Source organism: Hyla sarda, chromosome 3, assembly GCF_029499605.1.
Source record: "Hyla sarda isolate aHylSar1 chromosome 3, aHylSar1.hap1, whole genome shotgun sequence".
NCBI classification, from domain to species: domain Eukaryota; kingdom Metazoa; phylum Chordata; class Amphibia; order Anura; family Hylidae; genus Hyla; species Hyla sarda.
The window spans coordinates 83,083,748-83,097,043 of record NC_079191.1 but is presented as its reverse complement, the minus strand read 5'-3'; the positions used below and the strand labels follow the sequence as shown (position 1 = coordinate 83,097,043).

General features: G+C 43.7%; 1 protein-coding gene across 6 annotated transcripts in view; it reads left to right on the top strand.

The window, feature by feature from the left end:
- Positions 1-6,490: 6,490 nt before the first annotated feature.
- Positions 6,491-13,296, top strand: part of TM4SF19 (transmembrane 4 L six family member 19) — a 34,372-nt gene continuing 27,566 nt past the window's right edge. The window contains exons 1-3 of one of the 6 annotated variants that reach the window (XM_056564443.1): positions 6,527-6,714; positions 6,872-6,994; positions 8,542-8,722. In XM_056564443.1, coding sequence (XP_056420418.1) covers positions 8,546-8,722 — 177 coding nt within the window. In that variant the 5' untranslated portion in view covers positions 6,527-6,714; positions 6,872-6,994; positions 8,542-8,545. Of the gene's footprint in view, positions 6,780-6,871; positions 6,995-8,541; positions 8,723-13,296 lie in introns of all 6 variants that reach the window. The other 5 variants (XM_056564442.1, XM_056564444.1, XM_056564446.1 and 2 more) reach the window with 5 other exon arrangements.

Here is a 13,296-nt window from a genome sequence, read left to right as displayed (position 1 = left end):
TTTGCCTCCTCTGACAGGGGAATCTGCCAGTACCCTTTAGTAAGGTCCAGGGTAGTAATGTACCTGGCAGGCCCTAACTTTTCAATTAGTTCATCTACCCTGGGCATTGGATAGGAATCCCACTTAGACACTTCATTCAGATGGCGGAAGTCGTAACAGAACCTCCAGGATCCATCTGGCTTAGGGACCAATACAATGGGACTAGACCAAGCACTCTTAGACTCCTCAATAACTCCTAGGTCTAACATGCGCCTGACCTCTTCAGAAACCACCTGCCTCCGAGCCTCCGAAATTCTATATGGCTTCACATGGACCTTTACCCGGGGTTCAGTAACTATCTCATGTTGAACAACATCAGTAGTGCCAGGGAGGTTGGAGAATATATCTCTATTCCTTTGTAAAAATTCCCAGGTTTCCCGTTTTTGGGATTTAGTCAATGTGTCACCTATGGTAACCTTCTCCACTTCTGAGGGAGCTTCCACTTGGGAGGTCAGGGCCACTACTAGGGACTCTCTATCCTGCCAAGACTTAAGTAAGTTTATATGGTAGAGTTGGAACGGTTTTCTTTTCCCAGATTGATGGATTTTATAATTTACCTCTCCAACCCTCTCTACCACTTCATAGGGACCTTGCCACTTAGCCAGGAATTTACTCTGTACAGTGGGCACAAGTACCAGTACACGGTCACCAGGGTTAAACTGTCTTACTCTAGCCGCCCTACTATATACCTGACTCTGGGACTCTTGGGCCCTTTGCATGTGTTCCCTAACAATGGGCATAACCCTGCTGATACGATCCTGCATTAGGGTCACATGTTCAATCACACTCCTATAAGGGGTGGCCTCACTCTCCCATGTTTCCTTAGCGATATCCAGTAGACACCTGGGATGTCTCCCATATAGCAACTCGATTGGAGAGAAGCCTGTAGAAGACTGAGGGACCTCTCGGATGGAGAACAGGACGTAGGGCAGTAAACAATCCCAGTCCCTCCCATTCTTTTCTACCACCTTCCTCAACATTCCCTTCAGGGTTCTATTGAACCTTTCCACTAAGCCGTCTGTTTGGGGATGATACACAGAAGTTCTGAGCTGTTTTATTTTCAGTAGTTTACACAAATCTCGCATTACCTTGGACATAAAAGGTGTACCCTGGTCTTTGAGTATTTCCTTAGGTAGACCTGTTCTAGAAAAGATGTTAACCAGTTCCCTGGCAATACACTGGTGGCATAGTCAAGTACTACTAGAATATATTGGTGGCCTTGGGCAGACTTGACCAACGGACCTACAAGATCCATAGCTATCCTTTCGAATGGCACTTCAATTATAGGTAGGGGAACTAGGGGACTCCTAAAATGGGGCATAGGAGCGGATAACTGACAAGTTGGACAGGACTTACAAAAATTCAAGATCTCCTGATAACAGCCTGGCCAATAAAACCTTTGCAGGACTCGCTCTTGTGTCTTGTCTGTCCCCAAGTGACCCCCTAACAGATGACTGTGGGCCATATCAAGCACTACTTTCCTATATGGTACTGGCACCAACAGCTGTTCCACAATTTCACCCCGTACCTTAGTCACACGATACAACAAATTATTAGATACCGAAAAGTGAGGATACCTTTTCTCAGCACCTGGCTCCTGCGGAGCCTCGTTTAGCATGGTTACACTTTCCCATGCATGTTTCAGGGTAAGGTCACGCAACTGAGCAGTTCCGAAATCTTCCCATGACACCTCTAGATCAGGAACATTCTCCTCAGGCGTGGGTGGCTCATCCGCCTCTCCGGCCAACACTGTTGGGGGAAAATTATCAGGTACAATAGTGGTCACCCCTACGGCATCATTTTGTACATTCTCAGCTAGGGGAAGTGGGCTGAGAGTCCGGGGACATGAGACCTCCTTAGAGATACATTGAGGAGTTGACCACAATTCCCAGAATAATGGAAAATCACATCCCACAAGAAAAGGATGTATTAAGTCCCTCACTACCCCCACCTCATGGCTCAGAGTCCCACAGGCAGTTTTTACAGTCACTTTAGCAAGTGGGTAGTGTTTAGTGTCCCCATGTATGCACAACACCCCCACCCGTTTTTCTGGGGTTACCAGGACATGGGGTATTGCAGCTCGCAAGAGAGTGACCAAGCTGCCGGAATCCAACAGTGCTACCACACTGATCCCATTCACTTGGAGTGGGCACTCCTCTGGACCTCGCTCCTGCAAGGAAGTAGCACTCCAAACAGGACGGGCAAGCAGGGAGAGGTGACTGGTGGCCCCACATTCCATGGGCTCCTCTGGCTGAGGACAGTATGCTGCAATATGTCCCCCTCTCTGACACCTTCAGCAACTCACCTCGGGTCTGCCACCTAGTGGGCCTTTATAGGGTGGGAGTACCTTTTCTGGGTCCACCAACCTCTCTCCCCTGGGTGGATCAGCTCGACTAGGCCTGGAACGTATCTCCTGTTCAACTAATGACTGGGCCTTGACACTGGACTTCTGCATGTGATTCCCGTAGCGCTCCACAAACTGCTTTGGCTTGCTTCCCGGATCCATGTAAATCTCAGTAGTGGTGAACCGTTCCACAAGTGCCACCAGCTGGTCCAGTGTTTGGGGGTCACCCTGAGCAACCCAGCATTGAATATCCTGAGGAAGTCCACTCACATAGTGGTCCATGACAATCCGGTCAACGATGGCAGTTGAACTTAGAGTCTCTGGCTGTAGCCACTTGCGCACCAGATGTAGTAGATCAAACAGCTGAGAGCTCTGATTTGCTCTGCTGTCAGGTCGAAATAGGCTTTTTGGTCCATAGAGCCCCAGGAAGTTTCTCCCTTTCAGCAAGTCTCTCAAACACAGCAAGATATGCCTCTACATCGTCCTACGGTGTCATCTTTTGTAAGGCACTTTGCACTGCTTTCTTTATTTTATTTACTCCGGATAAGTCCTCCATCCTCTGAGCAGAAACATTGTCCTTGAGGGCAGCAATCTGTTCCAATAGCACGCGGTTTGTCTCATGCTGGACTGCATTGGCTTGCACCGGGTGTTTGCATAGTTCCTCCATAGCAGGTGACTGGTTTGGCAGGAATGTAGCAGCTTTTATCCAGGACATATGCAGGTTAAACAGTCCAAAAATGTACGCAGTCATCACCCTTAGCATAAACATCCATACATGACCTTGTAGTGGTGGTTACTCCAAGTGTAGGGCAGCAAGGCTCTCTCAGTCCTGTTCTCAAGGCACTGCTGTGACTGCTCCAGTCTGTAGCTCACTGCAGTGCAAAAACTTGGCAACCACACTCTTTAGTCCACACTCTCCTCACCTGAGGTCTAGGAGCAGCAGTTTTAATACAGACTAAGTCCAGTAAAGCCCGGACCGGACTGTGGGAACGGCCTCCCACCCACACTACAGCCATTCCAGGAAAAGAGCCCACTAAAACCGCATGGCAGTTATCCTAGCTATGCACATATCAGTAACCTACTGTTACTGATTTAAAAAAATGCTTTTTTCCCCCACCGACCCTGGGACTTCGGTGGCACATACATTGCAGCTTCCTTGCTTTAACTTAGCTGCATGGCAACACTGAAACGGATTGCTGGATTGGCCTCTTTGACAACCCTGGAAATATAGTAGTGAATACAGAAATCTACTTGGCACATATCTACCTTCCACCACTTTGCCTGTTGGTTTCCTACAGTAAGTTAACGTAATGATAATATATGTAAGTGACAACAATATTAGAGTGAAAGGATACATTTATTGGAGAAAACTGTACAGTGGAAAGGGGGGCTCTAGTACCCTGGGCACCCTCTAGGCTGGATATAAGATGAGACATGTTCTGTATGTTGTAGCTGGGCCAGGAGATCTGGCACAGTTATCTGTTGCCCAAGCTGGCTTGCAATATATGTTTGATTGGGGACAAACCTGGCGACCAGGTAGATAAAGGATGTGTTGTAATCTGGAGAAGACATTCCTGGGAAACCGTTTCTTTGTGCGGGACACACATTCTGCACATATTGCCGAGTTGTTAGTGTCCCCCTTATCATTACTAGGGGTGACTGACTGTAGTATGTGATTGCTCCCCAAGTCATCACACCAGCAGCTGGGCCAGTGTGCCATTCGACAGCAAAGGTAGGATTACAACGATCACCCTGAGGCCTCTATACTCCAATCCCACCCTCTTTAGATACCAGAACCTTGATTCATCACTAAAGACAAGGGGGGGAATTTACCATTAGTGGTGGAAGCTTTTTCTTTTCTATATGTTGCGCAAATTTTTGCACAGTGAGTTATTTTGCATCTTTTTGTGCATCTTTTTTGATAGAGCAAAAAGCAAGAAGTCTATTTTTTGGGTATTGTGGAATGCTGTTGCTGCTTGTTTGGTATCTGGCTGATACTGAAAATAAGGGGAAACCCTATGCGTTTTTTTTTCTTGTTTAATGAATAAATAAATAAATATGTGGGTTCCCCCAATTTTCAGTATCAGCCAGATACCAACCAAGCAGCAGCAGCCTGACATTACCATGGTGGGTGAGGACCATTGTTACTGGCCCTCCCTAGCCAAAATAATGCCAACCTGTTACCGCCTAGGCCCAGGAGCGACATTTTTGATGCTCCGGGCCTGTTGGTACCGGCTCTTCCCGACACCCATGTTGCAGTGGGTAACGAGGTAGTAATTGGGGGTTAGCGCTAACTGATTTTGGGGCTAAACCTAAGCCCTGGCTTAGTAATGGGTTCTGTTTACAAGACGGTTTCCACTACTAAGCTTGAAAATTCAATTATAAAAAGCACTCCCCCAAAGCCCTTGTTAATTCTTTTATTGACATTTAAAAAAAACACTGTTCATCATTGCAATCCACCGAATATGACACCAAAGTCTTCCGCATTCACGTATCTGAATTGAGAAGAAAACTAAAACAAAAAAAAAGGTTAGTACATTTTTGGCGCTCTCCCCTGGGGTGTTCCTAAACAGGGAGCCTCCAATTGCTGATTTCTGCCTACTGTATCCTGTATATACAGTCATCTATAGCTCACAAAGACTCAACCCAGAACTGCTCAGCAGCAGTGTGGGTTAACTCTTTCCTTGCTGGGCTCCTGTATAGTATACATGGGTACACTATGCACCCCTGTATACTATACAGCCAGCGGAGGTAAGATATGATGCTCTGCACACTGTATATGTATATGCTATACATCACTCCTCACCTACTTACACTCTGTGGGCTGGACGCTCTGCATCTGACCCATGGAGTGGTACCCTGAAGGCCGTGAAAAAATTGCCACAGGTTACAAAAATGACTATTTCCACACACCAGGAAAAACGCAAAAGAAAATGCAAAAAAAACTGACAAAATGCAGGAAATAGCTGTGACAGTTTTTCTGGCGTTTTTGCTGGTGGACAAAAAAACTCAATGGAATACTGGCCTCAAAGCAATAGAACAAAATCCCTGTGTCCACTTTTCCTGTGAGGTGCAGCTCAGGTGTCCAAATAGAACTGTGTGGAGATATAGAACTTTGCACAAAATTTATCACGTGCTTTGCCAAAGTATGGTAAGTTTGGTGCAATTACACCACATTTAGACCAACCAGAACGATCTACAAAAAACTTCTACCTACACCAACATTGATAAATTTCCCCCAATATGGTTGCAGTCTGTACCAAAACTACCATCATGCTTTTCTCCAATCATGTGCCCCCTTTTAAAGTGTGTCAACTAGGCAAAATGAGTTCTAAGGATAAGGAAAACAGGCGCTGCATAGAGGCTACACTCATCTGCTAGAGAACAATTTCACAACATACTTTTGTTACTGGAATTTCTATTCATAGGGCCCCATACAGTAATAATACCCCATTTTGTTCCCCACACAATAATAGTGCCTCTCAACTAGTGTCCTCAGAGAGTATGTGCTCCCCTAATAGTGCCCCCAAACAGACATATTGGGGGAGATTTATCTCCCATATCAACCAATCAGATCACTTCTTTCATTTTTGAAAAGGCCTCTGAAAAATGAAAGAAGCTATCTGGTTGCAACTTTTTCTCTAGACTGGTTTTAATAAATCTCCCCATTAAGAGTTTCAGCCTATTCCAAGTAACACTGTGGAGCGGGAGTTTGTGTGGGCCCCATCTATTCAATGTGCACCAACTCAAGTTACCCAACAGTTTCCACTTGGTTTTTTTTCTGGCAGTTTTTGAGCCAAAGTCAGAAGTGGATCCATAAGGGAGGAGAAGTGTAAGTCCTTCCTTTATATGTCCTATTCCTTTTGAATACACTTCTGGCTTTGGCTCAAAAACTGCCATAAAAAAAACAAGTGGAAACTTCGCCTTATGGGGGGAGATTTATCAAAACCTGTGCAGAGGAAGAGTGGTGCAGTTGCCCATAGCAACCAATCAGATTGCTTCTTTCATTTTCCACAGGCCTCTAAAGAGGCCTGTGGAAAATGAAAGAAGCAATCTGATTGGTTGCTATGGGCAACTGCACCACTCTTCCTCTGCACAGGTTTTGATAAATCTCCCCAATGCAATACAAAGTTAGTTTAAAGTCTTATTATTCTCAACAAGACATCATTCTAATGTTCCCAGTGGGACTCCACATCCATACACCGACCGGCTGATCTGTTGGGTGAAGATACTCCCACAGATATGTACCCCAACTCCCAGGTAGTGGAGGCTCAGAATCGCCTGCCGAGCCCAGAGAGGTAACTAGGAATTACGAGGATCTATCCTTTGCGGTAAGTAGACAAGGACATCCTGTTTTCAGATACAGTCCCATGCTCCTTCAAGTTTACCAAGTAAGGTATGTATGTCCCTAGTGATTTCATCACACCATACTCCACACTTCAGAATTCCTCTTTCTGACCTAAAATTGGGATCTTGTGGTTTTGTCAGGCCCTATATATGAGAGCAGGAGGAACTTCTTTATAGTACAGTGATTCATGTGGAAGCGTCTTTCTAATACATTCTTAGAACGGAGCCCGGCAATAAAGTGACAGAGCCACTTTCCAAGAAAAGGTGAGTTTATAGTAATATATATTTTCCCTAAAGCACATTATGGCAATTATATTGTTTATACATTATGATAGATGTCTGAGACCCATCTGAAATATCTTTTGAATTATTTTTTTTAATGTTCGGAACGTTTCAGTTACAAGGATACCAAATGACACCATAGATTCTGAGTTTTACCTCCGAGTTTTTTTTTTTCTTTAACAAAAACATTGGGGGAGTTTTATGAAACTTGCCCATAGCAACCAATCACAGTGCAGCTTTCATTTTATAATCTGCTCTTGAAAAATGAAAGGTGCACTGTGGTAGGATGCTATGGGAAATGAAGACAGTTTTTTGTTTTATAAATTAGTGTATTTTTTGTTTTAAGTTTGTTACTTTATTTAAAGTCAACTTTATCAGACTTCATTAACATTTATACACCTAGTTTACTTACCTGCACATGTACAGTAAGTATGCTGTAATACATTATTGCCTGTGCAAAAAAGAAAATGTTGAGCACCCCTGGTCTAACCTTTTTTCTTCTTTACTGCCATGAACACATACAGAATAGCTGTTGTGGCATCAGTGATAACATTTCATCTGTTACAGAGTTTTGAATAATTATAACATGATTACTTGGCTTTAAAGGGGTACTCTGGTGGAAAACATTTGTTTTTTAAATCAACTGGTGCCAGAAAGTTAAACAGATATGTAAAATACTTCTATTTAAAATCTTAATCCTTCCAGTACTTATCAGCTGCTGTATACTAAAGAGGAAGTTCTTTTCTTTTTGAATTTCCATTCTGTCTGACCACAGTGCTCTCTGCTGACACCTCTGTCCATTTTAGGAAATCCCCATAGCAAACCTCTCCTGCTCTGGACAGTTCCTGACATGGACAGAGGTGTCAGCAGAGAACACTGTGGTCAGACACAAAAGAAAATCAAAAAGAAAAGAACTTCCTCTGGCGCATATAGCAGCTGATAAGTACTGGAAGGATTAAGATTTTCAAATAGAAGCAATTTAACTTTCTTGCACCAGTTGATAAAAAAAAAAAATAGTTTTCCACTGTAGTACCCCTTTAATTCTTTACTGTTTTTGCATAGCTCCCCCCCCCTTTTTTTAAGGGGGGGGGGGTTCCCTTGTATTGTGTGGAATAGACTGCATGGTTAGCCAACATTATTTGGATATGATCCGTCTATCCACCCATCCATTCTTTAGAATTCTCTATTTTTTATTTATCAAAATGGGCATGCATTATAAGGGTGCGTTCACATGTGCATATTTTTGCTGCACATCTGCAGCATTGAAGTCAATGGGCAGCAAAATCTGCAGCAGCAAATCTGCAGCAAAAATAATCACATGTGAACGTACCCTATAAGTGGAAAACAACTGTAGCAGAATCTGATAATGATTCACTAGGGTCCGTCGGGGACCGCTAATGTGTGGCAGGAATATGTGGCTTCTGTCTTCGTAAACACACATGTGAACAGAGCCTCTACATATATTTTAACAATCATCCTATATTGTGTTTTATAGTAATTACATATATTTACTGTAAACGTTCTTCTAGGGCAATGTGTGTAGGAAAGTGTGCCCGCTGTACTGGACTCTCCCTAATGTTACTGGCTCTACTCTCTATTACCTCAAACCTTTTTCTCCTCTTCCCCAACCTTGATGGGTCATACCTAAGAAGACGGCAGATCAGCAGCTATGCTAGATTTCTATCTGGAGTTTGGGCTGGAGGGCTTATGGTAAGTAATGGAATAATGTACAGTCCCCTCTTTTCATTTGTTGGCATGTGCAGGCCTGCCATCAGGGAAGTACTTGTGATACTGCCATTAGGGTTCCATGTCAATTGAAGTATATAAAGGGGCCCCCAGCCAGGCCATTTTGGCATTTTTACAGCTTTTGGTGAGGAAGGGCCAAGATGATTGAACTGTATAGGGTCCCAAAATCCCTGATGGTGGGCCTGGGCACATGCATTAAATGTATATGTAAATCTAGGGTAATTTAAATATTGCTATGTTATTAAAGTGTGGCACGAGGTGTGAGGTGAAGTATAGGAGGCAGATGGTGTTGCCCAGGGGTAGATGGTATTAACCCCTTCGTGTTCATGATGCCAGGGCGTGGTTTGCCTATGTAACCACCCGAAGGTAGTACCGCTAGTCCTAGGTTAGGCAGGGGCAAATAATAGTCCAAGGCCAAGTTTAGGTTAATGACAGTTTTTACTGAGGTAGACAGATGGTACAGTCTATACAGTTTGGCCAGGATCCCAGAGAGGTGACCAGTAACACGGGGGACCTTGCAACTTGCTGGGACTTGCTGTGACTTGACAGACTATAGGTGCAGGCCACACTGAATACAATTGACTTGACATGACTGAAGATGATGACAAATGATAAAGACAACTTGACTTACTGACTTGTGGTTGAAATTTAGGTTGAGGCCTCCAGATGTCATGGACACTGACCCTGAAACGCCTGGACTGGCCTGAACCTCAGAAGCAAAAGAATCACTAGAGAGCGATTGCAGCTCCTCCCTATCTTAAAAAGGGGGTCTTTGCAAGATGCCCATAGGCTACCTGCGGGTCACCTGGTGCTCTCTGGGTAACAAACATATGACTTAAAACATGTCACAAACATCATGTGACTAACAATCACATGACCAACATCAAAGGTCCTTTAAACTTAATATACAACCTATTCACATTATGGGGGAACACTTCAGGAGAGCCCTTAGGACTTACAGGGACTCAACCTGACAGGACTGTATATACCGGGATACCACAAACCCCCTACTTAAGTAGAGTCGCCCTCGACATCCGTCCTGGAAGGCTTGAGGAGCGAAACGGCCTGGTGCCGCAGGCAGTCCTGGGGCATTTCAATTAATGTCCATATCCAGGCTGTTTTTGACAAAAACTGAGAGTCTCTGTATCAATGTCCATACACACTCTGACAAATTGTGTAACTGAATAACCATAGGATTACTGGAGAATAAGAACTATGTATAGCAATGACACCATACTTATGACTATAGTATAAACATGACTTATTAACCTTTTAGTTGACTACAAATAGGACTATGACTCTGCAAATTATGACATTTGACTATGACTCTGCATATTATGACATTTGACTATGCATATAACAATACTTTATACATATGGCTAAGACATAACACTGGCGCATTGGGTTGCCAGAGGCTTTCTGCCCAATGCCTTGGCTACTGGGGTCCCTCGGCATGAAACACTTCTCCCCAGAACACTAGTTATATAGACATTTATTAGATAACATTAGACACTTGTTACCTTATACTTTTTTAGGTACGTGCTTTGTGGGTACAGGAATACCATCTGGCCAGCAAAGTATCCTGAGCACGTGGACACAAGAAATTACATTGGACATATGCAACATAGGACACTCAAAGACATTTGAATGGACTGTGATTTAGTGAGTGCTACAGCCCTACTGTACATTAGATATGTGGACATGACTTTGTGTGTACTTATGGACTATGTGTAGTACACAACTTTAATCTTTATTAACTTTTAACTGTACATGATGTTAGTCCTTGTATCTTGCTGGTAACTGACCATGGTTAGACCATTGGGATATACGCAGCACCACCTCTTGTGAATCGGGAACACTTTCTTCTTCGGGAGCTCTTGGCACAACTGGAGTGATAGAAACTTCTTGGAGATCCATTTCCAGAGTTGGACTCGGACTCGGACTGGCTGGCAAGTATAAAGGAGACATGGAGACTGGAATGCAGACTGGTGCCAAAGGTGACAGGACTGGAGCCGGTGGGGTGACTAGAGTTGGTTGCACCGGCCTCTGAGATGGCATGATGCCGAAGATTGCAGGTTGGCTGGGAGAGAACATGGGGACACCCATGGAAGAATGGATCCCCTCTCCAGGCTCGTACTACCTCGCAGGTCTGATAGCTGGTGGAGGAGGTACAGGAGGTTCAGGCAGGTATACCTTGCAACATAACTTTATCCGGTGGACGACTGTTCCTGAAGGGATATGCTAAATGGAAAAGAATTTAGGAAAACTAGAAGAATGGTCAGAACTCTGGCAACTGAAATTTAGTGTGGACAAGTGCAAGATAATGCACCTGGGGTTTAAAAACCCTCGGGCAGAATATAGAATATTTGACACAGTCCTGACCTCAGTATCTGAGGAGAGGGATTTAGGAGTAATTATTTGAGAAGAATTAAAGGTAGGAAGACAATGTAATAGAGTAGCAGGAAACACTAGCTCTCATGCCGCTGTACAGAACACTGGTGAGACCTCACTTGGAGTATTGTGCGCAGTACTGGAGGCAGTATCTCCAAAAGGATATAGATACTCTAGAGAGAGTTCAGAGAAGATACTAAAATAGTACATGGATTGCAGGATAAAACTTACCAGGAAAGGTTAAATCGGGTTATCCAGGGAAAAACTTTTTTTTATATATCAACTGGCTCCAGAAAGCTAAACAGATTTGTAAGTTAAGCAGCAAAAGTAGTGGATAGTCAGCTCACCTGGTCACCGCACGGCAGAATAGTCCTCCAAGTTTAGAAGAAAGCAGGTAGATGCCAGCGGATAAGAAACTTCACCTTTATTTTCATCACATTAAAAGCATGGATATGGAGAGACTTCAGTAAGACAAACGATTAAAATCCTTGGAGTAAGCGCCAAGCATGATGCGTTTCAGGTCATGTGACCTTTCATCAGATGCATCATGCATCTGATGAAAGGTCACATGACCTGAAACATGTCATGCTTGGCGCTTACTCCAAGGATTTTAATCATTTGTCTTACTGAAGTCTCTCCATGTCCATGCTTTTAATGTGATGAAAATAAAGGTGAAATTTCTTATCCGCTGGCATCTACCTGCTTTCTTCTAGATTTGTAAGTTACTTCTATTAAAAAATCTTAATCCTTTCAGTACTTATGAGCTTCCTAAGTTATGGTTGTTTTTTTCTGTCTAAGTGCTCTCTGATGACACGTGTCTCGGGAAACGCCCAATTTAGAAGCAAATCCCCATAGCAAACCTCTTCTAAACTGGGCATTTCCCGAGACACATGTCATCATAGAGCAATTAGACAGAAAAGAACAACCCTAACTTCAGAAGCTCATAAGTACTGAAGGATTAAGAGTTTTTAATAGAAGTAATTTACAAATCTGTTTAACTTTCTGGAGCCAGTTGATATATACATAAAAAAAAAGTTTTTTTCCTGGAATACCCCTTTAAAGGACCTTAACATGTAAAGCTTGGAAGAAAGAAGAGACAGAGGTGATATGATAGAGACTTTTAAATACATAAAGGGAATCAACATAAAATCAACATGGCAAAGGAGGAGAGCATATTTAAAAGAAGAAAAACTACCACAAGAGGACACAGTTGTAAATTAGAGGGGCAAAGGTTTAAAAGTAACATCAGAAAGTATTACTTTACTGAGAGAGTAGTGGATGCATGGAATAGCCTCCCTGAAGAAGTGGTCGCTGCAAATACAGTGAAGGAGTTTAAACATGCATGGGATAAGCATAAGGCCTCCATATAAGATAGGGCCAGGGACTATTGATAGGATTCAGATTATTAGGCAGACTAGATGGGCCAAATGGTTCTTATCTGCTGACACATTCTATGTTTTTATGACTTGCGGCTCATACCCTGGTTTCTGGATTGCGTACACATCTAAGTCTGGGTAGGAGATGGCCATCACTGTGTAGGGCTCTATTTCCCAGATGGAGTCCAGTTTGTGGGTCCTGGGGAACTTCCGCAGCCAGACCTTTTAGCCTAACTGGAGAGGTTTGGTGGAGGCATGATGGTTGTAGTCTTGCTGTTGCCTTTGCTGAGCCATCTTTTTATTGACAATCTCTTTTGCTTCCTGGATCCTTCTTTGGTGGTCTGAGACGTACTCCATAGAAGCTTGCGGAGGGTTGTTGAAGGGAGCTTGAAGTCCAAACGTCCGATCTTTTTGCAGCTGCCCATGTCGAACCATCATCAAGTAGAACGGGGTGTATCCGGTAGAACAGTGGACTGTGACATTATAAATTTCCAGCAATTCGGGGCCACTCTTCGTGCTTTGACACGGATGCTGTTCGCAGCATGTGGATAAATACTTGATTGATATGCTCACAGAGCCCGTTCCCTTGAGGGTTTTAAGCAGTGGTACGGAGTTTCTTGCAGGCGTGGAACTGACATAGCTCCTGGAAGAGTTGGGCCTCAAAGGCTGTTCCTCGGTCTGTTAGGACAGACTCCGAACACCCAAGGATTTGTGCCCAATGAGTGTAGAACATCTGGGCCATGGTTATGGCTGTAAGGTCCCTAACGGGTA